Source organism: Chiloscyllium punctatum, chromosome 36 (genome assembly GCF_047496795.1).
Source record: "Chiloscyllium punctatum isolate Juve2018m chromosome 36, sChiPun1.3, whole genome shotgun sequence".
Classification (NCBI taxonomy): domain Eukaryota; kingdom Metazoa; phylum Chordata; class Chondrichthyes; order Orectolobiformes; family Hemiscylliidae; genus Chiloscyllium; species Chiloscyllium punctatum.
The window spans coordinates 69,875,118-69,902,421 of record NC_092774.1 but is presented as its reverse complement, the minus strand read 5'-3'; the positions used below and the strand labels follow the sequence as shown (position 1 = coordinate 69,902,421).

The 27,304-nt window shown below is 45.5% G+C and overlaps 2 protein-coding genes and 2 non-coding genes across 4 annotated transcripts in view; 3 read left to right on the top strand and 1 right to left on the bottom strand.

Moving 5' to 3' along the window:
* Nucleotides 1-1,512: 1,512 nt before the first annotated feature.
* On the top strand, nucleotides 1,513-1,586 carry trnan-guu (transfer RNA asparagine (anticodon GUU)). The gene has a single exon. It is a non-coding gene; the product is annotated as a tRNA-Asn (tRNA).
* A 2,492-nt stretch (nucleotides 1,587-4,078) lies between these two features.
* On the top strand, nucleotides 4,079-4,150 carry trnae-uuc (transfer RNA glutamic acid (anticodon UUC)). Its single transcript has one exon. It is a non-coding gene; the product is annotated as a tRNA-Glu (tRNA).
* Nucleotides 4,151-5,666: 1,516 nt separating this feature from the next.
* LOC140460124 (uncharacterized) overlaps nucleotides 5,667-27,304 on the top strand; it is a 41,311-nt gene continuing 19,673 nt past the window's right edge. The window contains exon 1 of the mRNA XM_072554522.1: nucleotides 5,667-5,840. Coding sequence (XP_072410623.1) covers nucleotides 5,667-5,840 — 174 coding nt within the window. The remainder of the gene's footprint in view (nucleotides 5,841-27,304) is intronic.
* On the bottom strand, nucleotides 22,526-25,350 carry LOC140460643 (uncharacterized). The gene is made up of 2 exons (XM_072555259.1): nucleotides 25,229-25,350; nucleotides 22,526-24,281 (listed from the first exon to the last, which is right to left on the bottom strand). Exon 2 carries the CDS (start codon nucleotides 23,892-23,894, stop codon nucleotides 23,010-23,012), a length of 885 nt encoding a protein of 294 aa, XP_072411360.1. The 5' UTR covers nucleotides 23,895-24,281; nucleotides 25,229-25,350; the 3' UTR covers nucleotides 22,526-23,009.

Below are 27,304 nucleotides of genomic sequence, written 5' to 3'. Positions count from 1 at the left end.
AAGGTTATGGGCCAAACACTGGTAGGTGGGACGAGTTTAGTTTCAGAACATACTCAGCATGGACTAGTTGGATGAAGGGTCTGTTCAGTACTGTCAGACTCTGTGACTGACATGTACTGGTCTTAAAACCATTTTCTTACCTCCCCCCATAAGCATCCACTTCTTTGTTGTTCAAAACTCAGATGGACTTAGCCTTCAATATGTTCAATGACCCCACTTCTGAACTTAATTCCTCTTCGTAATATACCACTTGCCTTGCTCATTGCCTGCTGCATCTGCCCGACAACTGGCATTGACTGGTGTGGAGGGACTCTGAGACCCCTTTCTACGTCCATACATCATTCCTGATGAAGGGCTTGTGCCCGAAACGTTCCCTGTCCTGCTCCTCAGAAGCTGCCTGACCTGTTGTGCTTTTCCAGTGCCACATTTTTCGACTTTCACCTCTCGTCCTCACTTTCTTCACATTCCAATATATCACCATTTAAACAATGCACTGCTTTTTTTTTAAACAGCAAAGGCTATAACTTCACATTGCGGCACTGCACTTGCCATGTGTTTGCCAATTGAGACACAGACCTGGACCAACTTCGGGAAGAGGCAAAAGACTGAGTTCTGAACAAAAACCGTAGCACACTCAAAACGCCGGCTGTTTACCTTTCCACAGATGCTGCTCGACCCGTTGGCTTTCTGCAGTATTCGCTGTGTTTGTTCTACACAAGTGCTGCTTTCCATTAAAGAACTTCAATCCCTGTCCTCTGGTAACTGACCCTAGTCAGTGGCAAGAGGTTCTTCTGATCATTAATCTGCCCATTCACACCACGTCTTCTCCCATCATTGCCAACAGCCCCTGGAAATCTCCAGTGAACCTTCTTTGCTCCAAAGAGAACATTCCCAAACTTGGGAATGTCTCCACACAATGGAAATTGCTCATCCCTGGACATGATGGAAATGTTACAATGGGGAAGAGGTTTTGGCAAAATATCATCAGTTAGCAGGTGGAAAAATGTTCTGGAAGTAAAACAGAAATCCCAGTCTCCAGCTTTGTGAATCTTTCGAAACTCTTTGGGAAGTGGAATTAGAGGAGAATGAAGGATGAACTGTTCGACTGAGCAGAGATAGTCCAGACACCGTCCCCTTGTTTAAGAGACCGGGGGATTGACTCTGATATTCTCGGGACATGAACTGACCCGAGACATTGAAAGAATTCTCTGCACATCAGGAATTCAAATCCATTCTCGGCTCGGGGCCAATGAGAAAATTCGGGAAGAAGCAAAACACTGAAAGGCTCGGAGGGCGATGGCCCCGGTGTAGGACAGCTCGTTCCTCGTGACATGGATGTGCCTGCAGATGGTGGGATCAGTATGTCCCCATGTCTCCACAATGAATGTCCAGGGCTTTATTATGGAAAAGTAAAACAGATATCGGACAATGGTAATTTTTGGGCGGGGCGGGTTGAATTATGAATTGATTAGTAGGTTCCTCAAAGACACTGTGCGGCTGGTGTTTGGCCCGGTCTCTGTGGCGCAATTGGTCAGCGCGTTCGGCTGTTAACCGAAAGGTTGGTGGTTCGAGACCACCCAGGGACGCAGTGTTTCCTGTTCCTGCTCCTATCGCTTTTTAATGGTTTCAGGAAAATGTTTCCCAAACGGAAATCTTCTCCACTGAGGCAGCACAAAGGGGTTTCTGAATTGATTGAAATTCTAATGTCAAGGGCTGCGGATGCTGAGAATCCGAGAGAGAAAGCGAAACTGCTGGAGAAACTCAGCAGGTTTAGCTGTCCCTGGATGAGAAAAAAAACGAGTTCTGAAATGTTGTCTCTGATTCTCTTTCCACTGATGCTGCCTGACCTGCTGAGTTGCTCCTGCAATTTCTGGTTTTGTTTTTAACTGAACGTCCATTTCATCTTTTGGGATGAAACACCCAGACTCGCCATTTGCAGATATTTACCCCTTTCAAAACCTGAGAAGTGATTGGATTCAAACAAACTCTGCAATGATTCACTCTTTCGCAGCCCCACAGGCAGAGAGACCTGGGAAATGAAGCTGTCAGTGTGGTTCTGTATTGATGGGCCGAGTGGTGAATGCGATGGAGATGAAATCCATTTCGGTTTCCCCACGCAAGTGTGAACCCTGCCGACTACAGTTGAGAAACGTCGTCAAAAAGAAAGGGAGATTGCTCCACGGTATTTGTTAAAGATGCAAATCAGTGGAGGAGTTGAAATATTTCAATCACATTGGGACTAGTCGGGAATTTGTAGCCCACTGCCTGTCAGGGTGGAACAAGCAGATACCCACAGAGCTGCTATTGAGGCGATGAGCCAAGAGTTTGGAAATGAGATCGAACAGTGAGGGGCGTGAAGTCGTAATCGAAGTTAAGCAGGCACCTGAGGACAAAGGTGTTTTATTTGCCAGTGAAAGATACTGCTTCACAAAGTTGGGCCTGTGGAAGGGAAGCAGTGACGGTGATTATCTTTGGCTGTTCCTCTTGTGAATGTTCCCATTGCTGCGCATGTCCGTGTTAACGTCAGAACTCTGCAGCATGGCGGCGTCAGGTACGCACAGTGCCAGGGGCGCAATGGATGACGCATCTGACTCCACCTACCTGTTTGAAATGCAGCTCACAGCTTCTTCACACACCCCAATTAATCTTTCTCATTGTCCTGAAGCTGGCATACGGTTTGAATTCCTGATCTGCAGGAACGAGACTCTTTTCACTGTGTCGCGTCAGTAAGTGTCCCTGAGAACATCAGAGTCCCGTCATAGCGCTGCCGGAGGAGGGGAAGCTGAAATAGTCCCACACGCTGCTCACGGGCACATTTCACTTTTCCAAACTCACCGCCCCAACACTGCGGCTCTTGGGAGTGGAAAGGGAACAAACACCAAAACCCAGTCTCAGCTTTGTAAATCTTCAGGAAATAAGAAAACTGTTCATCCCTTCGGGTCTTCCATCCTGGACAGACAGCGTTGATTTTAAATGGCTGTCCAGTCAGTGCCGATTCGTTTTGGCTAAAAAAAACTTCCTTATCTCATCCCAGCATTTCTTGCCACAGAGAACTGTGCGGCAGAGTTCATCTATATATTTCCTTGTATGGTATTGTGTAAATTACATTCGTTTGCTGGTTGTTTGTATCGGGTATTTCAGGTTCATTAGCCGCTGTTTAAGTGTGTTGGGCGGTTTGTGGGCTACCATGATGCTGAGAGGGTTGAGTTGTCCCGACATCATTTCCCAGATGTCTTTAATGTAAAGTAATGTGGCTAAGGTTTCTGCAGACGTTGTGTCTGCTTGTGTCAGTTTGTTGATGTGAAATCGGCACACTGGGTTTATTGGGTAGGCAAAAGTGAGGACTGCAGATGGTGGAAACCAGAGTTTAGATCAGAGTGGTGCTGGAAAAGCACAGAAGGTCAGACAGCTTCCGAGGAGCAGGAAAATCGATGTTTCGGGCAAAAGCACTTCATCAGGAATAGAGGCAGGACCCCTCCAGGGTGGAGAGATAAATTGGGGGTGGGGTGTGCTGGGCCAAAGGTAGCAAAAAGTACAATAGGTGAATGGGGTTGGGGATGGAGGTGACATATCAGAGAGGAGGGTGGAGCGGATAGGTGGGGAGGGAGATTGGCAGGTAGGACAGGTCATGAGGACAGCGCTGAGCTGGAAGGTCGGAACTGAGGTAAGGTGGGGGGAGGGGAAATGAGGAAACTGGTGCAGACCACATTGATGTCCTGGGGATGAATGTATCCGAGGCAGAAGTTGGGACGTTCTTCCTCCAGGCATCGGGTGGGGAGGGAGCGGCGATGGAGGAGGCCCAGGACATGCATGTCCCTGGCAGAGTGGGAGGGGAGGTTGAAATGTTGGGCCACAGGGCGCTGGGGTTGATTGTTGCGGGTGTCCTGGAGATGTTCCCTGAAACGCTGTGACTTGACTCTGCGACGGGGCTCCAGTCTCCCCAATGTAGAGGAGACCGCATCGGGAGCAATGGATACACAAAATGACATTGGTGTTCGCCTTCTTCCTTCCGTGACCCGGGTTCGACTTCCGGGCAGGAAAGCAATTTTCAGGAGAGCTGTCAAACTTCTCCCGTATATCCCTGGTGGTCTAGTGGTTAGGATTCGGCGCTTTCACCGCTGCGGCCCGGGTTCGATTCCCGGTCAGGGAATCAATTCTCAGTGTGTTGCATGGCTATCCATTCTCCTTAAAAGCGCTGGACAGTTACTTATTTGTCTTCGTAGTGACTGGGTGCTACAGTGTGTCGTGTTTCGTTGAAATAGTGCCCTCGTTCAGATTTGTTTGTATGCGAAGGGATGATGACTTCTGTAGCGAAATACTTGGTTCGCGTGTGGTGCTTTCCTGCAGAGGCTGTTTTGATTTTACCATTGACTGTTCGCTCTACTGTGACATCTAGAAATGGCACTTTGTTGTTGTTCTCCTCTTTTGTGAATTTTATGCCAGTAAGGAGATTGTTGATGGTGTTGTACGTTTCCTCTAATTTGTTTCATTTTTTGATGACAGAAGTGTTTCATCGGTATTTCGTTGATTTGTTTGTAGGGCTTGTTACTGAATATAAAGTGGGTGGTAACCACGAGATTGACAGTGCTATCTTTGCTAATGAAGTTGGTGCTGTGTTTTTGTCTTTAGTTCTTCGAGTAGTGTCTTCAGTTTTCTTTGGTCACGTTGATGTTAATGGATGTGAACAGGGCTGTTATGTCAAAGGACAACATTATTCCATCCTCTTCTATCTTCGTGTCTTTGGTGTTCAGGAATTCTTGGATGGAGTAAATGGAGTGGCATGAATCTTCGACTTGGTGTTTTCGTCCTCAGTGAAAGGCCTTTGACTAGTCTGTATATTGGTGTTCCAAGTAGTGAGACTATGGCCTGAGGGGGGCTCCTTGTTTGAAAAAGAGGAGAACAACAATAAACTGCCATTCTTAGATGTCACAGTAGAGCGAACAATCAACGGGGAACTTCAAACTGGCATCGACAGAAAAACAACATACACAAACCAAATACTTAACCACAGAAGCAATCATCCCAACACCCACAAAAGAAGCTGCATCAGGAGATTATTTCAACGAGCCACTACATACTGCAGCACAGAGAAACTACGAAGAGCTCAAGAGAAATAAGTATATGGTGCATTGAGGGAGAACGTGTCCCCAATAAACCCATTCCGCCGATTTCTCATTGATGCTTTCAAGCTGACCATCAAAAATTCGGTTTGAACCTCCATTCTTTCCTCTTTGTTTTTTGTGGGTTTTGAAAGCTTTCCCAATCCTCTGACTGAGTATTGGAGTTGGGAAGTTATGTTGTGGTTGTACAGGACATTGGTTAGACCACTTTTAGAATATTGCGTGCAATTCTGGTCTCCCTCCTATCACAAGGATATTGTGAAATTTGAAAGAGTTCTGAAGCACCAATAGGTCCACAGAGGCGAAGCGGCCCTTCTGCTGCCCTGAGTATGGGAAGGCCTTCAATGATTCTGCTGACCTGCTGACGCACTAGTTGGCCCACACCGGGGAAGGCTGTTCTCCGGCCCCAAGTGCAAGATGGCCTTCAGCAGGTCTTCCCACCTGCTGAGACACCAGTGGGTCCACACTGAGAGGCCGTTCTTCTGCCCCAACTGCAGGAGGGGCATTGCTCTTTCCTCCGACCTACTGGCCCATTGGTGTGTCCACATGGTGGAGAGGTCGTTCAGTTGCCGTATGTGCAGGAAGGCCTTCAGCAATTCCTCTGCCCTGCTGAGGCACCTGTCCATCCACACCGGGGAGAAACCGTTCTTCTGCCCCAAATGTGGGAAGGTCTTTACCTGCTCCTCCACACTGCTGAATCACCAACTGGACCACACGGGGGTTTTGGTGGTGGGGGGGGGGCGAGACAGTGGAGGAGGGGGGAGGCCATTCTGCTGCCCAAAGTGCGGGAAGGCCTTCAGCAATTCCTCCACCCTACTGAAGCACCAATGTGCCCACACCAGGGAGATGCACTCCAGCTGGCCCGAGTGTGGGAAGAGGTTCATGTTTTCGTACAACTTGCGGAAGCACCAGCGCTCCCAGCAATCAGATCCTACCATTGATGCTGCCTTCGGTCACCTCCCAGGACTGAACCTCCTGCCAGTTCTGACAGTGGGTGCAGTGGGAGAGTAGGTGGGCTGTTTTTCTTTTCTGCAGGACTGCAATTGCCTCCCCCACACCCCACAATCACAACTCCGTGGGGGCTCAGGGTTAGCACTGCTGCCTCATGGCACTAGGAATCCAGGAATAATTCCACCCTTGGGGTCTGTGTGAAAGTTATGGAGGGTAGGAAAATGGATCTGAGTGGGTTAGTCTTTGGAAGATCAGTGCAGATGTGTTCGTTTGAAGGACTTGTTTCCACATTGTGGGAGTTCTATGATTCTATGAGCTTTGCCTTCAGTGGACACTGCTGCTCATTGAGCCCGGGACTGCACATTGCCAATGAAATGATCCAGAGAAACCGAAGACCGCAAGACCATCGGAGAAGAGGTTAGGCCATTCGGCCTACTCTGCCATTCGTTAGTAACAAAAGTATTGGATGAGATGAGCTACACTGCGGAAACAGGCCATTCGTCCCAACAAGTCCACACCGACCCCCCCGAAGATTAACCCATCCTGACCCATTTCCCTCTGACTAATGTACCTAACTCTATGGGCAATTAAGCATGGCCCATCCACATGACCTGCACATCTTTGGTTTATGGAAGAAAACAGGATCACAGAGAGAAAACCTACGCAGACACTGGGAGAAAGTGCAAATTCCTCACAGATAGTCACCCAAGGCTGGAATCAAACCTGGGCCCCTGGTGCTATGAGGCTGCAGTGGTTACCACTGAGCCACTACATATTGCAACCCGAAGTTGGCAAGTAGGAGCTTGGGAGAATACAGCAAGCCAGGCAGCACCAGAATGTGGAGTAGTCTGCATTTTGGGTATTAACCCTTCTTCAGGACTGAAACGTTGACTTCTCCATGAGAAACGATTCACAGAAATGTTGCTGGGGGTTGGAGGGTTTGAGCTACAGGGAGAGGCTGAATAGCGTGGGGCTGTTTTCACTGGAGCATCGGAGGCAGAGAGGTGACCTAATAGCGGTTATACAATCATGAGGGGCATGGACAGGGTAATAGACAAAGTGGGCGGCACGGTGGCACAGTGGTTAGCACTGCTGCCTCGCAGCGCCGGAGACCCGGCTTCAATTCCCGCCTCAGGCAACTGACTGTGTGGAGTTTGCACGTTCTCCCCGTGTCTGCGTGGGTTTTCTCCGGGTGCTCCGGTTTCCTCCCACACTCCAAAGATGTGCAGGTCAGGTGAATTGGCCATGCTAAATTGCCCGTAGTGTTAGGTAAGGGGTAGATGTAGATGTAGGGGTATGGGTGGGTTACGCTTCGGCGGGGCGGTGCGGACTTGTTGGGCCGGAGGGCCTGTTTCCACACTGTAAGTAATCTAATCCTTTCCTTGGGGTGATGGAGTCCAGAATGAGAGGGCATAAGTTTAGGGCAAGAGGCGAAATATATTAAAGGGACAACTTCTTCATGCAGAGGGTGGTACATATATGAAATGAGCTGCCAGAGTATATGGGTCAGGTGCTGTCAAATGGGAGTAGATTAATTTAGGATATCAGGTCAGCATGGACAAGTTGGAACGAAGGGTCTGTTTCCTTGCTGTACGTGTCTCTGACTACTGGTCCTGATGTAAGTTTAAAATAGAGTCCAAGTAACTTTGAATAGTTCAATCTTGTTGAGCTCACCTCCTGAAAAGTTTCAGATGAATCCCTCTGAGAGATACTGTTTAAACATGCTGAGTTGGACAAAGTATCCCATCAAGTTCAACACAAACCCAGAGTTGAAGAAGTCAGAAGTCAGAACACCAAGGGGACCAAAACTGATCACAATGTTCCAGGTTCAGCCTCATCAACGTCCTGTATACCTACAACATAACTTGCCAACATCTGTACTCAATTCCCGAACTGATGAAGGCCAGTGTGCTGAAACCTTTCATCACTGCCTTGTGTACCGATGTTATCAGAGATATAGGACCTACTTTAAACTGATCCACGATCCAGCTGCTGGGAGCACAGAAGTAGAGTAGTGCTGCGTGAATGTGCTGGGTCGATAACCCAGAGGTCGATGGGTAAAAAACATGTGATGCTATTGCTCAATGTCTCTGTAAGCTGCTTTCATATACAAAGGTTCTGTGCATCTGGTTCCCAAAGCTTCTTCAGTGGAGGCGTGGCCGCTGGAGCCCAGGAGTTCAACAACCCCCCGGAGCTGGAGGAAGTTCCAAGCTCCAAGAAGCGGGGGGTAAGGCTGGAAGCAGGATTTGCTCAAGGCTTGTATTTTTAACTCATTTTAATGGTACCTACTGTATGGGGCTATGGTTTACATTAAAACCGGAGGATCATATCAGAGTGTTTATATTTAGCAGTGGTAGTTGGTAAAATGCACTCTCTGGAGGAGCACTTTCTATGATGCTGCATTTCTTGCCTTCTGCCCTTACCCCATTTCTTATCTCCCATCTTGATTTTATATTTTTTTGGTCAAATTTAATTTCATATTAATCAGACTTGCGATTCACTGTGTGCTATTAATTTGTTTGTTTGAATATTGTAAGTCAAAATTAATGGTGTCATGTCATTTCTGATGTCAGAGTTTGACATTGAATGTGCAGGTGTGAATACCAGTAAGTTGTGAAAATAAATCAAGAACTTGTGGTTTTTAACAAAAAGAGCAGTTCACTGATATTCATGGCATCGTCTCATTTGGGTGTGATGATTCAAATCTGACCAACAAACCGTTTCATGCAGTCATCCAATTGAATAAAAAAATTCTTTAATTTAATTAAAGAAAATAACTCTGGCAAGCTAAGATTTATGCAATCTATTTATAAGATTATGTCCATTGCTCGCAATATGGTCCCATCCACATTGAGGAAACTGGACGCCAACTAGCGGAACATTCCAGGGAACAACTCTGGGACTCTAAATCTAAACGACCGACCACCCTGTGGCGAAACACTTTAACTCCCCCTTCCATTCCACCAAGGACATGCAAGTCCTGGGCCTCCTCCACTGCCAAACTCTTGCTACCTGACACTTGTAGGAAAACACCTCAACTTCTGCTTTCAGACCCTCCAACCACATGGTATCAATGCATTTTCCTTATTTCCTCTCCCCCACCTTGTCCCAGATCCAACCTTCCAATTCGACACCAACCTCTTGACCTGTCATACCTGTCCACCATGCTTCTCACCTATTTGCTCCATCCTCATCTCTGACCTATCACCATCAATCCCCACCTCCATCTACCTATTGCACTCCCAGCTGCCTTCCCTCCAGCCCCACTTCCTTCCCATTTATCTCTCAGCCCCCTTGGGCCACCCTTTATTCCTGATGAAGAGCTTATGCTCTAAACCAAGACTGTGATGAAGCAACATCCTCAACAAATATGAAATATCTCCCAAGTCAGATTTCATTCCCTCTTGTGTTTCCCAGTTCTTTCAGAAATAAGGAATGTCTTTTTCTTCCACTAGAAAGTGGTCTTCCCCTTTGCGCTGTCTGAAGTGTTATCCCTCACCACTCCTTCAGACACCTTTTAAGAATCCTTTCAACCTGTTTTTCTAACAATTGTGGAGGTGACCAAAAGCAAACATTTCACTTCTCCTCAATGTCCCATTTCTCCTCCTATGAGCCATTTTGTCCTGTTGTCTATGTTACAAACAGCCGAGTGCACTTGGTTTCTCAATTGAAATTTTGCCATTGAAGTGAACAGGATTAATATTTATCGATAGCTAGCTGTGTTTGCACTAACTATAATTATCCACCAATACGATGTCTTTTGTTCCACCAAAACTGGAAACAATGATCTGTGCTTATATTGCAGTCGGATATAGAAAATCATCCCAGCGATCTTCACGTTATTATAGTTTACTGAGGCCATAACATCATTACCTGGCAGTTTGATGTGACTAAAACCTGGATGGGAATCTCTAGATTATGTTGTTAAAATATCGGTATAATGTTATTCACACTGCGCTGTCACCAACTAAACGAAGCGGCTGTGTGTTTAAATACCGTAATGAACAGTTTGTGTTCGACTTCTCACATTGCGGGGAGCTGAGCATTTACCCAAACAATGGGCACACCACCGCCCCGACACAGTGTTCACAACTCAAACTGACAGCAAAGATTCACGTGTGATCAAAAGTTTCCGCAAAGAAGATTTGACACGACCGATATACGGAAAGAACGTACTCCTTTCTTGATTTGAAATGTAAGAAGTTGAGTGTAGTGAGCCAGACATGTTTTGAACAAGGAACCTTCTGATCTGGAGTCAGACGCGCTACCGTTGCGCCACAAGCTCACGGACAGCTGATGACCTCTATTCATGCTTAAGGGAAGTGATCGCACTACAATAATTTTACGTTCAAGTCTGTTCTGTTTCTCCCCCTTCTCTTCCAAGGGTTGGGATTGTCTTTCGATTTGCAGAAGTTGAGATGCTCTGGATGCTGTGATCCAGGGCAAACACAGGCTGGAGGACCTTCGGCTTAGAAATAGTGACGAGCATGTACGGTTATGTCAAGCTACAGGAGAACAAAATTGTGGCTCTACTCTTTTTTTTCCCTACTGGCATTTGACCACTTAAAATCTGTCAGTAACAGCAGCATCTCCAGAGCATACTGCACATGCTCCTCGGTGTCAGCAAGGTCTGTGCTCGTTAGCCGGTGTCAGCAAAAACTGCATGCTCGGCGCTGTCCCCGGAAACGGCTCGCGACCTTCATAGACCAATGGAGAGCATTGTCGGACTGGAAGGAAACTTATCCTCCTGCCAATCAGAGCCCCCTTACTGTCTGAATGTGGAAGGTGGACCATGTCATTCTGAAGCTGCTGCTGTTCCTCTCTCTGTAAATGAAGATTGAGCTTCACCCCAAACTGTAACTTCCTTCCTTTGTGAGTACGGCACTCTTTTCTCACCCTCTTTTTCCATTTATTTTTCATTCGGGGCTTCAGTTGTTGACTTGCAGCAACTGAAACGGAAGAGAGTGAATCCGGGGGGCGGGGCAGACTCTGGAAATGTTGGAGAAATTACTACTGCAGATGCTGAAGATCAGAGTCGAGAGTGTGGTGTTGGAAAAGCACAACAGGTCAGGCAGCATCAAACGAGGGTATGAAGGAACAGAGACTTTCAGCTTCTGTGGAATGAGAGAAAGAGTTCATTATAAATTAGCATTGATCAGATAGGCCAATGGGAGATGGAGTTTAATTTAGAGAAATACATTTTGGTCAAGCAGTCCAGGCAGGACTGACTGGGGAGTGTTGCAGAATAAAGAGACCTTGGAGTGCAGGTTCATACTTCATTGAAAATGGAGCCTCAGGTAGACAGAATAGTGAAGGCAGTGTTTGGTATGCTTTCCATTATTGGTCACAGCATTGAGTATGGGAGTTGGGAGTTGGCTGTGCAGGACATTGGTTAAGCCACATTTGAAATGCTGCATCCACTTCTTGTCTCCTTTCTATCGGAAAGATGTTGTGAAACTTTGAAAAGGATCAGAAAAGATTTACAAGGCTGTTGCCAGAGTTGGAGGGTTTCAATAGACAATAGACGCAGGAGTAGGCCATTTAGCCCTTCGAGCCTGCACCGCCATTCAATATGATCATGGCTGATCATTCCTAATCAGTATCCTCTTCCTGCCTTATCTCCATAACCCTTGATTCCACTATCTGAGAGCTCTATCCAACCCTTCCTTAAATGAATCCAGAGACTGGGCCTCCACTCCTCATCTCTGTCCTAAATGGTCTACCCCGTATTTTTAAGCTGTGTCCTCTGGTTCGGCACTCACCCATCAACGGAAACATGTTTCCTGCTGCCAGTGTCCAATCCTTTCATAATCTTATATGTCTCAATCAGATCCCCTCTCAGTCATCTAAACTCAAGGGTAAACAAGCCCAGTTGCTCCAATCTTTCAGTGTGAGGTAATCCCGCCATTCCAGGAATTGACCTCGTGAACCTACGCTGCACTCCCTCAATAGCCAGAATGTCTTTCCTCAAATTTGGAGACCAGAACTGCACACACTACTCCAGGTGTGGTTTCACCATGACCCTGTACAGCTGCAGAAGCACCTCTTTGCTTCTATACTCAATCCCTCTTATTATGAAGGCCAGCATACTATTAGCCTTCTTCACTACCTGCTGTACCTGCATGCTTGCCTTCATTGACTGGTGTACAACGACACCCAGATCTCTCTGTACTGCCCCTTTCAGCTCCAAGGAGAGGCTGAGTAAGCCAGGGATATTTTTTCTCTGGAGGGTCAGAGGTTGAGGGGTGACCTTATAGAGGTTTATAAAATTATGAAGGTCATGGATAGGATAAATAGACAAGGTTGTTTCCCTGGAGTCAGTGGGGGGGGGGGGGAGGGGGGGTGCGGGGGAAGAGACTGGAGACTAGAGACATAGGTTTTCAGTGAGAGGGGAAAGATATAAGAGTTCTGAGGGGCAACTGTTCCACGCAGAGTGTGGTGCATTTAAGGAGTAAGCTGCCAGAGGAAGTGGTGGACACTCATACAATCGCAACATTTAAAAGGCATCTGGATGGGTTTATGAATAGGAAGGGTTTGGAGGGATATGGGTCAGGTGCTGGCAAGTGGGACTAGATTGGATTAGGATATCTGCTCCACATGGACAGGTTCGAGTGAATGGTCTTTTTCTAAGTTATACATCTATGACTCTATTTGATTACAGATGCTGCTCCTCTCTCTGAATGAAGATTGAGCGTCACTCCAGACTAACTTTCTTCCTCTGTCCAACATCTGAGTACAATACTCTCTTTTATCACCCACGTTTTCAATTTTTTTTCATTCTGGGGTTCAATTGTTGACTTGCAGCAACTGAATGGAAAGGGAGTGAATCCAGGGAGGGGACAGACTGTGTCTCGATTGACAATGTAGACAGTCAGAAGGCTGGAAGAACACAGCAAGCCAGGCAGCATCAGGAGGTGGAGAAGTCTACGTTTCAAGTGTTTCTTCAGGAAGAGGGATGGGTGTAGGACAAGATGCAGATAAAGGGGTGCCGGGAGCAAGGTGTTGAAGTGGGAATTGGTGAAGACAGAGGGTACAACCTGATGGTCGATGGGAGGAAGGAATCTGGTTGGTGGCAGGGAAGAGTGAATGGGAGGGGCAGAGGCCGTGAAGGGAGTTGGGGGATGGAGAACTCCATGTGGAAGATGAGGTGTTGTGGATTGGATCGTTGTGGCAATGAAGGAGGCCAAAGCTGGTCATGTCAGAAAGGGAGAGGGAAGAGGAATTAAAATGGGTGGTGACTGGGACATCTGGTCAGCCTCTGCAGACCCTCTTGCCCTTCCTTGTTTTCGCAAAATGCAACCCCTGGCTTTTATCCACACCTCTCTTATGCACATACTCTCTGACACACACACATCCCCAATACTCCCCCTCGCACAGGCTGATACTCCATAACACTCACTTCACCAAGCAAGCACACATGCAAAAACACACTCATGCACAAACTCACATGGAGACACCTGTGCTGCCCTGCATAGTTTGCAGAAATCTCTCTTCTCTTCAGAGAATCCCCACAGTGTGGAAGCAGGTTACTCGACCCAACGAGTCCACCCGACCCTCCAGAAAGTAACTTCCCTACCCCCATTTCTCTACATTCATCCCTGACTAATGCACCTTACCTGGACATCCCTGGGCACTATGGGTAATTTGAGCTTGGCCAATCCACCCTAACCTGGACAAAGTTAAAAATCACATAACACCAAGCTATTTGGAAGCACTGGCTTTCGGCACGAAACTCTTTCATCAAGTGGTTGTGAAGAATAAGATCATAAGGGTCAGAATTTATGGAAAAACATTTCAGTGGCAGGACACTGCAATGATATATTGAACCAACCTGGATTGTTAAGTCTTTCATGTTTTCAAATGGGTTGCAGGCATCATTAATATGTAAATCTCCAACTTTCTGTAAGGCACTTCTCAACATAACTTAAGGTTTTGTAACAAAAGATGACATCTCAGCTCAGACAATGCATTAAATGTGTGAGGTCAGAGTCCAAACCTTGAATTAAACTGGTTCTATTTCCAAAGTCAAATTTCCAAAATATTATATGTATTGACTGCCAGCAGATTGTGCATTTTTAAGCAAAATAGGATGTATCTGCAAATAAAAATTCACCCCCATGGACTTCTGTGTGTATGCACGCATGAGACAGAGAAAGTCTGCTTCCGTGCAGTACATGTCTATCTCTATTTGATAAGATGCTTCATTTCTGGTGTAAGTATTGTAAATCATAGCTGGGTACTAACAGTTAGATGTAAGGGAGAGAGGATCCTCAAGTTGGGCACAATCAGAATCCTGGGAGAGCCCAATTTCTGGTTTGCTTCCTAATGAACAGACATTAAGCACGAGCACCTATTTATTTCTCATGTTGTTGTTGTTTCATTTTTCTTGTTTGATTCCCTGCTATGACTACACTTTTGTGTCTGGTTGGTTGAGAGACTGGGAGATTGTGCATTGGACTTTGATTGACTGACTGAATATTTTATTGTTCCAGAAGGTGTAAAAAAGAGGGGGTGGGGGTAAAAGCTTCAGCAGAAATCCAGTAGAGCTGAGAACAGATTGACATCTTATTCTGTGGGAACAGGGAGATCAGAGGACAGAAAAATGAGGACCTGAAATCGGAGCGGACACCAGACTACCCTGTGGTCAGTGCTTTGATTAGCAGTGGCAACCCTCTACCTTTACCTAGCTTCCCATTTGACTACCCCCTCGATATTCAGGATCCAATCCTTGTCATCCTGAAGCCATGTTTCTGTGAGGAGCCTCAGATCATAATTATTCTCTTCAATGTGTGCAGACAATTCATTTACTTTTGTTGCAGTGCAGCACACATGCAGAAACACCACTTTTTGTTTCCATTTTTGTGATCATTCAGAATCCAGTTTTGATTGCTGGTATATTTACTCTCCTTGTCCCTTTCTATCATTCTCTGATGTTAATTTCCCACATCACTACATTGCTCACCAGTCTTGATAATGGATTGACCAGGTAAATTGCCCATCATGTCCAGGGATGTGCAGGTTAGCTGGGTTAGTCATGGGAAAGGCAGGGTTATAGTTTCATAGTAATAGAAGCAGGAGTAAGCCATTTGGCCTATCTAGCCTGATCGGCCATTCATTAAGATAATGGTAAAACTATCTATCGTCTCAGCTCCCCCTCCCTGCATTATCCAACTGTCCTTAATTAACCTTCCATGTAAAACCCTAACCAACTGTGTCTTCAATATACTTAATGAGGCTGTCTCTACTGCTTCCTTGGGCAGAGAATTCCATAGATTGACTACTATCCAGGAAAAATAGTTCCTCCTCATCTCTGTCCAAAATCCAGTCCTCCAAATTATGTGGCCTAGTCTCATCCACCAGCAGAAATGTCTGGATAGGGTAGGGTTTCATCCCTACAGTGCAATGAATTCCCAGTTTCCACCAAAGTCCCCTACATAACTGGATATTAAATCTACCTACATCTCAGTGGATAGACTGGGACTTTTCTCACTGCAGCACAGGAGGTTGAGAGGTAACCTTAGAGATTTATAAAATCATGAGGGGGGGTAGATGAGGTGAATGGTGGGTGTCATTCCCCACATGTGGGGATTTTAAGATTAGAGAGCAAACTTTGAAGGTGAGAGGAGAAAGATTTTAAAAAGACTTGAGGGGCAGCATTTTTTTTTAAAAAAGAGAGTGGTTTGTGTGTGGAATGAACATCCCGACACAGTAGTGGATGCAGGTAAAGTAACAACATTTAAAAGACATTTGGATAAGTACATGAATAGGAAAGGTTCAGAGGGATATGGGCCAAACACAGGCAGGTGTGACTAGTTCAGTTTGAGAACATAGTCAGCATGGATTAGTTGGACTGAAAGATCTGTTTCTATGCTATATGACTCTATAACTGTTCTGTACTGGTCTTAAAAGCCATTTTCTCACCTTCCCCCATAAACATCCTCCTCTTTGTAGTTCAAAAATCAGATGAACTCCACCTTGAATATATTCAATACTTCCCTAACTGTAGGCAGGCATCCCCACTTCTGAACACAATTCCACTTGCGAATATACCACTTGCATTGCTCGCTGCACCTGACAACTGGCATTGACTGTTGTTGAAAGATGCGGAGGCCCCTTTGTACATCCAAACGTCATTCCTGATAAAGGGCCCGTGCCCGAAACGTCAACTCTCCTGCTCGTCGAATGTTGACTGAGCGTTTCCAGCGCCACACTTTTCGACTCTGATCTCCAGCATCTGCTGTCCTCACTTTCTCCATATCCCAATATGTCACCATTTAAACAATGCACCTCTTTTCTGCATTTTTTTTAACACCGCAAAGGCTCTAACTTCACATTGGGTATTGTATTTGCCATGTGTTTGCCAATTGTGGTCTTCGGGAGACAGAGGGTAAACGCGGGGAACGGTTCGCCGAGCGTCACAGCTGGGTCTGCAGAGGCCGCCCTGACCTCCCAATCACCATCCATTTTAATTCCCCTTCCCACTCCCTTTCACCCATGACCATCTTAAGCCGCCTCCATTGCCACAACAAACCAAACTACAAATTGGAGGAACACCACATCTTCCACCTGGGCAGCCTACAGCCTGGAGGATTCAACACTGAGTTCTCCAATTTCAAATAACCTCCTTCCCCACTCCTCAAATCCCTTCCCAGGCTCATCCCCACCCCTCCCTGCCACCAACCAGATTCCTTCCTCCCAGTGACCAACCAGTTTGTACTCTCTACCTGTCTCCACCTATCCCCAATTCACCACCCTGCTCCTAGCACACCCTTGTTCTGCAGTTCTCCCAACACCCACCCCCAGTCCTGAACAAGGGTGACACCCAAAGCAAGGAACATGCGCAATGCTTGTTGACACAGAGGAATGTATGCAATATGCTCAGTGGCGATGCTGGTATTATTGACAGATTCTGAAGTGTCCAAATGCCAAGAGGAGAAAAAAAAAGTAGAACTTTCTTATGTCTTTTCCCTAGTGTAGGGGGTGAAGGTCTGCACTAAAGAGGCTCGGTTCAGGGTGAGAGCAGAAAGATATAAAAGGTACCTCAGGGGCAACGTTTCCATGCAGAGGGTGGTGCGTGAATGGGATGAGCTGCCTGAGGAAGTGGTGGAGGCTGCTACAATTAAAGCCCTTAAAAGGTCTCTGGATGGGTCTACTGTAGGAAGGGTTTAGAGGCAGATGAGCCAAGTGCTGGCAAGTGGGACTGGATTAATTTAGGATATCTGGTTGGCATGGACGGGTTGGACCGAAGGGTCTGTTTCCGTGCTGTACATCTCTACCATTCTAAATAATAAAATGTATACTTTGATAAATTACAAACTATATCCATGTTAATAAGGCTTAGTACACCACACACTTCACTAACCATTCTCAACAGGGTCCTACCCCTTCAATGACTGAGGAACATCCGCCTCCAGAATGGGCACCGGCTCCTGCCTGCTGTACAGCCGGGCGGTGTGGCCGTGACACAGCAGCTGCACCAGGAAGGCGGCGGTGCCCAGTGACGGGTGTCTGCCCAGGGCCGCACGGCGCCATTTTCCTAACGGCCACCCCTTCCCCGCTCGAGCGCCTTCTCCTCCCAACCGCCTTCACCCCCGCGTGACGTCAGCTCAGGGGTGATGGGCGGGGCCGGGGAGCCTCACCGTCACCAAGTAACAGCCACCTCGCGCTACAACTGCTGCTCCCTGAAGCGGGAAATCTGCATTTTAAAAGGGACCTGGACATTTAACGGGCTATTTCTGCAAATAGATTGAAATGGACAAGATTACATTTCAAAGGGATGTAGGCACATTCAAAGGGGTATCTCAATATGCAAAATGACGCAGTCATATCTAAATGAATCTACATTTCAAAGAGACGTTGCCCTATTTATAAGTAGAAATGACCCTTTAAGAGACAGTCATATCTCAAGGGGTAAATATACATTATCGAGGGGCAAGATTGCACTTAGAGGAACACAACACATTTAAAGGGCATAATTACATTTGAAGGGGCATTTTTATATTTAAAAAGACACATTGAAATCTCATAATTAAAAGTACATGGTAATATTTAGAAAGCATGACCATGTTTGAAATAGTGCAGCCACTTTATAAGAAAAGGGATTTGGGCTGGGGCGCGGGGGAAGATTTAATTTTTAAGAAAGTAAGCAAGTTATTACGATTTGGAATGATCTTGAAGGGGTGATGGCACCAGTGAGTGGCAAAAGTTAATACAAAATTCTTGAAAAGAAAATGATTCCAGATATATGCGGATGTAGGGAAATAATTCAACAAAAGAGCCATTACAAATTTATGGAGCAAACAATATCTTTTTGAGAGATATAAATGGTAGCATCAATATTTAAATAGGAATTCCAATTTTTGTTTTCCTCCCAAAATCTGTCTTATCGGGGTGCAGTGTAAGCCAGCACAATTTGTTATGCCACAGTAGGCCTTGCAACTCAACCTCATTGTGTCCTCACCCAATATTCATATCTGTGTGCTTAGCAGTCAAGGGAAAGAGGGGATGATGAAACATACTGGTTTTGCCAGTGATGCTCACGTTCCATGAACAAATAAAACAGATCATGGTGCTGCCATCACTGCATGGGTCAGAATTAAATGATCAGAAAAATTCTGAACTCACTACAAACAGTTTGTGCACAATGCCATTATTTCTACTTATTTTGATTGCAATTTAGTCTGTACCAAATTAATAGCAGCCTTGGTTTACGTTTCATTGGCAATTCTACATGTTGACTTTCTATTATCACAATCTCTTTAATTTTTTTATATGTATTTAAATTAATCTTCAGATTGTTCACAACTGAATGACATTCCAGACTGAAAATTCACAGCCTAAAAAATGTTTTGGCATTTGATGAAGTTATTTGGGCAATAGCAATAGCAAAAGCAAATGAAATATCAAAGAAATACAAAGTTATGAGGAGGGATACATATCTTGTTGAACCAAGCACAATGGCAGTGCAGAGAATTTCAGAAATGCACAATAAATATTCACAGTGTACCCCTTATTCAACTCATTCAAGAATTTCAAATTGTGTTTGAGGCAATTCAATGGCAAATGGCAACATTTGTTTGTTAAAACACTCACCATAAATTGTGAATATGATTTTGATAAATAATCTATGTTTAATCCCAAATGGAACAATTAAGTGCAAAGTTACCTTCAACCATTTAATAAAACACTGCAAATTTTATTTCATATGAAAATACAATCATTTTATAAAATCTTTACAAAGGAAATATATTAAACAAAATAGCTTTCCTGGGTATCAATATTTACAACAGTAAAGCAGCTATTATTTGTCAATCGACCAACTAATTTAAATAATTTCAGAATAAATTAGCTGTTTCATTATTATACATTGAGATATTTTAATTAAAATGTCACAAAGGAAATCATATCCGTTGAATCACAAAAAGATGATGCTCAATGTACTAAATGATGGACAAACATTGGAAAGAATGTATATATCTCAATTATGTCTTAAATGAATATTTACTCTGCCTTGGACAACACAACTGAAAGTTTTTTTTAACAAATTGACAACTACAATAGCAAAGCTTTAGAAAATCCACCACTGAGCCAAATCTTGCATAAAAGTTTTTTTCAGGAAATTCTTTCAAGATTTAAGGCTTCTCCAGCTTCAATTAGCTGAAGTAGAAAAAAATGCATCTGGTTGGAGACACGAATAGAACAGAATCAGAGGGATATGGACCAAATGTTGGCAAATGGGTCCCGAGATTAATTTAGGATATTTGGTTGTCTGGACTGAAGGGTTTGCTTCTGTGCTCTACAACTCTATGACTCTATTTCTACATAGTCAGAATCAATTTCACAAAACTAGGATTAGGCCATTCATCCTTTACAGCCTGTCTTGGGCTGTGGCCTAACTGCGCACGTTTCGATGCAAGTTTCAGAAAGATTTCAGCAGTTCTTTTCAAAAAGTGAACATATATTCAGAAACATTGTTAAAGTCTGAAAGTATCAATGTAACTATTCTCAATGTTAAAGATCAGCCATTTCAGAAAGTCATTTAAATGTCGAGCTTTTCTAACAATAGGTGTGAATTCTGTCTGTGTCCCAATATCGAGTCAGACTGACATTGTTGTTCGAAAAGCTCTGCATTTACATGACATTCTTGAAGGTAATTTGAAACAAGTTCTGGGATTAATGTACCAAAGAACAGAAACCCATTCTGAAATATGAAAGTTTTAATCTAAAATTGTTTAGTGAAGGACATCTCCATGACCGTGGACTCCTTTGGCTATAAATTCTGTGATCATGATCTTATTGTCCATGACCACCTGATGAAAGAGCAGCACTCTGAAATGGAGTGATCAGTAAAAATGTCTCATTTGGATCACCCAAGGTTAGAAATGGAAGCATATCTCTTCAAGGTTACAGTTTGATTTGCCCTTTCAACACTCTTCAAATGTAAGATGTTCCATTGTAGTGTTCAATTCTGATCCATTAAAATCAGAATCCAGTCTCATCTGAGTGCAGAACCAACTCAACTGACGGAACAAACAAAAACTTTTCGGTTTGCTTTTTAGATGTGACATCTTCTCTCCCTCCCTCTCTGGTGACCCAACAGGACTACCAGAGCTGGAAGTACCACACTGGAAATACGATTACTGACCTAGTTTTCTTGTGCTGCTGAACATAAGGATTTAAAAGCTGCTAGCCTGATCTCTCACAAAGCACAAAAACAGACTGCTCACCCATGTCTGCATAGAGGAGAAATTTCAGGTGGAACAGATCACAAAATAACTGTTACCAGTCCCACAACACGTGTTTCCCATGGACAAAGCTAAAAATCTCACAACACCAGGTTATAAACCAACAGATTTATTTGGAAACACTAACGTTTGGAGCACCGCTCTCTTATCAGGTTGGTTGTTGAGAATGAGATCATGTTCATGGAATTTATAGCCAAAGGAGTCCAGTGTCATGGAGATGACATATATGAAACAATTTTAGATTAAATCTTTCGTCTTTTAGAGTGGGTTTCTGCTCTTTGGCATATTAATTCCAGAACTTGTTTTTAATTACCTTCTCAAGAAAGTCATTCAAATGCAGAGCTTTTCTAACAATAGGTGTGAATTGAGTCACACGGACATTTTTCTTAGAAATGTTGTGCATTTAAATTACATTCTTGAGAAGGTAGTTTTTAGATTAGGGTGTAGGTTAGGCTGGATTGGCCATGCTAAATTACCCTTATTGTTCAGGACATGCAAGGTAGGGGGGATTAGCTATGAGAAATATGAAGTAAGGGGGTGGGTCTGGGTGGCAATGGTGCTAAATGCCTTCTTAACCATCCAGTCTACCAGTTCTTTGCAGGTTGCATCACTATGTATCTGAATCCTCTTATGTCTCTGTTTTAACTATACAAGCCCTGTCCTTCCTTGTTTTAGCAAAATGCAACCCCTTGCTTTTATTCATACCTCTCTCATATATGCACACCCTAACACACTCCGATTTATACTTCATCACACTCAACCAAGCATGCACACACTCTTACATGCACTCTCACATACAAACTCGCATGCGCATGTACACGCACACACACACAACTCTATGGAGTGAATTTTTATTGGCAGAATTATATTTGCAGATACTTTCAATTTTGCTCATAAAGCACATAATCTACAGGCAGTCAATGTAATATTTTATATATTCCTACTTTAAAAACAGAACTAGTCTGATTCAAGGTTGGGATACTGACAGAATCGAACCTCACAACTTTAATGTATTGTGTGACATGAGATGCCACTTTTTAAAAAAAATATAAAACCATAAGTCATCTCAAGAACATGACTTAGATGTTGTTCTTGGAGTAACATGTTAATGAACCGAAACCTGCAACCCATTCTAAAAGATATCAGTTGTATGACACTGTGAATTTTGCTATAAGATCTATGTCTTATCATCCTGCTCCACAGCTACCTGTGGAAGGAGCAGCGCTCCAAAAGCTAGTGCTTCCAAATAACCTGTTGGACTATAACCTGGTCTTGTGATTTTTAACTTTATCCACCCCAGTCCGATACTGGCACCTCCATATCGTTTCTAGTGAACACAGCCCATACCTCCCAGTAAACTTTACAATGCCAATGAAACAACACTAACCTGCACTCCTGAAAGATTTACAACTTATAACGATACTAGCTACCCATTCACTGCTCCATCTGATACACAACATTGCAAACTTAGTGCAGGAGGCTGGAAGAAATGAACAGCTTCAAAACAAAAAACCTCTTGGAGCTCAAAACTTTCAATGAGAGTCTGAGCCCAGCGGTAAGTTCAGGTAATCTTTATTGTGACCCAACTTTGTTAAAGCTTCAGATCCTCCAGAAAAAAGGTGTAGAAAAAGTAGCTGCTTTTTAAACAGCTCAAGGTCAAAGCACACATATTGCTCACCACCACCCCAACACCCCCCCCCCCATCCCACCTCACTTCCTTTACTATTGGTCATCACCGAGTTGTCCCTTTGTAATTGGATCCTTGTTACAGCCGTAACCTGGAGGAAGTATTGCCTCACTCAGCAATTTCAACCCATACCCTGTCTCCTAGTAAGTTTCTCTCTGCTCATCTGCCAGGGGCTGAGTGGGCAGGAGGGGAAGAGGGGAGGTGCTGGGCAGTGTAGTGTTAACCACACAGCTGTGGGTCTGGAGTCTCGTGTAGGCTAGACCAGGTAAAGGATGCAGCTGGGTGACTGAATGAATCCTTTCCCACAATGGCAGTTTCCTTCCCTAAAAAGAGCATGCGTGAATCAGATGGGCCCCCCACCCTAAAAACGGTTTCATCATCAGATTCTGAACTCCAGATTTCTGACAGAATTCCAATTCCGTGATCTGCCATGGCTGGATTCAAACTCCGGAGTCCCCAGAACTGGGTTGATAGTCCAGTCCCTAATGGCACTCAGTTGTTGCTCCTTCAATCACCCTGTGATGGCACGTGAACTCGTTGGTGCCTCCGCAGGTGGGAGGAGCAGGTGAAGGCCTTCCCACATTCTGTGCAGCCAAAGGGCTTCTCCCCAGTGTGGATCCGCTGGTGGGTCTGGAGATTGGAGGAATCACTGAACCCCTTCCTGCAATCAGGACAGCTGAAGGGCCACTCCCCTGTGTGAACCCTCTGGTGTCTCAGCAGGATGGAGGAATTGCTGAAGGCCTTCCCGCACTCGGTGCAGGGGAATGGCCTCTCCCCCATATGGATATGCCGGTGGGTCAGCAGAGTGGTGGAATTGCTGAAGGCCTTCCTGCACTTGGGGCAGCTGAAGGGCTTCTCCCCAGTGTGGAGACGCTGGTGCTTCCACAAGTTGCTCACCTGACTAAATCCCTTCCCGCACTTGGGGCAGGTGAACGGCCTCTCCCCTGTGTTGACCCGCTGGTGAGTCAGCAGGTGGGAGGAATTGTTGAAGGCCTTCCCACACTCGGGGCAGCTGTAGGGCCTCTCCCCCGTGTGGACCCGCCAGTGGGTCAGCAGGTCAGAGGAATGTCTGAACGCCTTCTTGCACTCGGAGCAAGAAAACGGCCTCTCACCAGTGTGGAGTCGCTTGTGGGTCTGGAGATTGAAGGAATTGCTGAAGGCCTTCCTGCACTCGGCACATGGGAACGGCCTCTCCCCTGTGTGGACCCGCTGGTGAGTCCGCAGGGCAGAGGCCTGGGTAAAGCCCTTCCCACACTCAGGGCAGCTGAAGGGTCTCTCTCTGGTGTGACTGCGCCGATGAGTCTCCAGGGCAGATGGGACACAGAAGACTTTCCCGCAGTCACCACACTTCCATGGTTTCTCCACAGGGCGGGATTCCTCAGATTTCTCCATGGCCAAAGCGTCAGCCACACACAAACGCGTGTAGAGCCCCTTCGCACCGTGATTTTCTCTTAACAGGCGGTATAGCTGTTCCACGCTCCACACTCAGTGCACTGCAACAGTAGGTCTCTCATCCAGTCCCACTGATACTGGAAATGTACTCAAACAGGAACCAAAAAGCTTTGCTCCTTCTCACAGAATCACAGTCAAAAATCGTTGTGGTCCTGATGGATTGAGTGACCGTCAGACATTGACACCAAAGTGAGGACTGCTGACTCTGGAGAGTCACTGTCAAAAAGTATGGCACTGGAAAAGCTCAGCAGATAAGGCAGCATCCGAGGAGCAGGAGAGTTGACGTTACAATTAATTTTGAAAATTCTGTCTTCAGATCTTCAAACGCTGTAAAAAGAGAATATAAAGTCATCACTTTCAGTTCTGCTTTCTGGTGAATATTCTTTTCTTTTATTATTCCACAAAACTGAAAGCGTCATCCCATTCTCTCTCTCTCCCCATCTGTTCTCACTCCACTTTAACTAATTCTCCTGAAGGTGCTGATTCAGGATTTTACAGGTGCAGAAAAGCAAAGACGTCAAGCCTTATCTCTCTGAAACTCCACCTGAAAGTTAATATCTTTCACGTCATTGGCATAATGCGGAGAGTGAGCAGGTCTGATTTGGAAAGCAAAATAAAGTGTGCCAATTCAGGATGAGCCTGCAATGCAGCTTCTTGAGGAACAACCTCAAGAAATGGTTAATGTCCCCAGGAAGGGGAGCATAATGAGACTTCTAGGTATGAACACAGACACCAGAGAGAGAAACTGAACATACAGACGAGGCAAACATTGATGGAAAGCCAGAATCATAGAGATATACACACAGAAACAGATTCAGGCATTTCAGTCAAACTATTGTGTGCTGACCAGATATCCTAAATTAATCTAGTCACATTTGCCAGCACGTGTTCCCTGGCCCTCTGAACAGTTCGTTTTGATACACCCGTCCAGATGCCTTTTAAATGCTGTAATTGTACCAGCCTCCACTACTTTCTCTGGCAGGTCATTCCATACACACATTCACACCCGCCCAAACCTTGTGAAAAAGTTGCCTCCTTAGGTCTCTTTTAAATCTCCACGCCCCCTCCCCCGCCGCCCTCACCCTAAACCAATCACCCTCTAGTTCTGGACTCCCCCACCCCCAAGGAAAAGACCATGTCTATTTACCCTATCCGTGCTCCTTATGATTTTATAAAAGTCTATAATGTTACCCCTAAGATTCTGGCGCGGGCTGGGGAAAACAGCCCCACCCTACCCTTCCGTCCCTCCTCACCCGGGCAATTAAGACACATACATGAGTTTGCAGAGTCTGCTCCCTCCCTGGATTCACTCCAGTTCCTACCAGTGAACAGATTTTCTCCCTCTTAGATTGAACAGTTGCTCAGCGAAAGGGTTTTACTCTGAAACGAGCAGAGCCACTTCCGCGTTCTGACGTCATCGATGCGGGGGAGGGGCGAACAGCGAGGAGGGGGCGGAGCGATAGGGCGGAGAGACGATTGGGGTCAGGGGCGGGGCGACTGGGTGGAGCCAGGGGCGGGTACGGAGGCGGAGTGCGGCCGGGACAGTGGGAGGAGCAAGTGTCGAGCGACGGCCGACGAGATGGGGCGTGACGAGGAAAAGGGGCGGGGCGAACGGCGGCTCTGCACTGCGCCTGCTCCGGATTGACGGCCCACACTGCTCTGCACAGTTTGCAAAAATCCTTTCCCTTCAGAGATTCCGCACAATGTAGAAGCAGGTCACCCGGCCCAATGAGACCACACCGACCCTCCGAAGGGTAACCCACCCACATCCATTCCCTTTCCTCTCCTGCCCGATATTTACCCCCCGAATAGACCTCACCTGCACGTATCTGGGGACTATGGGTCATTTAACATGGTGAATCCACCCTAAACTGTACATCCCTGGACCATGTGGGGCAATTTAGCATGGCCAATCCACCCTCATCCTTCACAGATTAACTACCCTCCGGGAAAAAACAGCTCCTCCTAATCTCTACCTGAAATCTACTCCCCCTAATTTTATGGCCGAGTCTCATCCACCAACAGAAACTACTAGACAAGGCAGGGAGCTGGTGGGCGTGGGTCTGGATGGTATGCTCTTCAGAAGAGTTGAATGGCCAACTTCCACACTGTAGAGATTGAATGATTTATTGCAGTCGTGTTTGCCCCGGATCACAGCGCGCAGAACCTCCCACCTTCCACCAAGTCAAAAGACAAGTCCCACTCTGCCCTCTCGTATGTGTGTTATCTGTCTGCTTTATCGTTTCCAGTGAATACGACCCAAACCCCGCTGCTGTCAGTCAACTTTAAAATGCTCAGGAAATAATGTAATACCTGCGGTACTGAAAACCGCAAGTTTTCTAATGATAACAGTGACTGATTCACTCCTTCTGATGTACAGCAGTGGAAATACATTGTTGGAGGCTGAAAGAAATGAGCAGTTTAAAACAAGAACCCACCTAACCCTTCACTTCGCACCCCACTCAGCACACTGTACTTACTGCCGGTAAACCTTAAAGCACTTCATCCCCACAGTGCAATGAATTCCCACTTTCCACTAAAATTCTGGATGTACTCATTCACTCAGTTGCTGTCCCACGAATTAAAGATTTCACTGTAACTTGTTCTGTGCAACGAACCAGAATTGATCAGGGACCTCGAAGCGAAGGAGCCTTTGAGATGTAGTGACCATAATACAATACGCTTCAATCTCCAATTTGAGAGGGAGAGGGTGCAATTGGAAATGACAATATTTCTGTTCAGTAAAAGGAACCATGGAGCTATGAGGGAGGAGCTGGCCAAAGTTCAATAGTGCAATACCTTGGCAGGGATAACAGTGGAGGAACAATGGCAGATATTTCTGTGTATAATGCAGAAGATGCAGGATCAGTTCATTCCAAAAAGGAAGAAAGATCCTATGAGGAGGCATGGGTGGCCGTGGCTGACGAGGGAAGTTAAGAAACATATAAAGTTAAAAGAGAAAAAGTATAACATAGCAAAGATAAGTGGGAAAATGGAGGACTGGGAAGCTTTTAAAGAACAACAGAGGATTACTAAGAAGGAAATACACAGAGAAAAAATGAGGAACGAAGGTAAACTGGCCAAAAATATAAAGGAGGATAGTAAAAGCTTTTTTAGGTGTTTGAAAGGCAAAAAAATGGTTAAGACTAAAATTGAGCCCATGAAGACCGAAACAGGGGAATATGTTAAGGGGAACAAAGAAATGGCAGAAGAATTGAATTGGTACTTCAGATCTGTGCTCACTGGGGAAGACACAAGCAATCTCCCTGAAGTAACAGTGGCTGAAGGACCTGAACTTAAGGGAATTTATATTTGCCAGGAATTGGTGTTGGAGAGACTGTTAGGTCTGA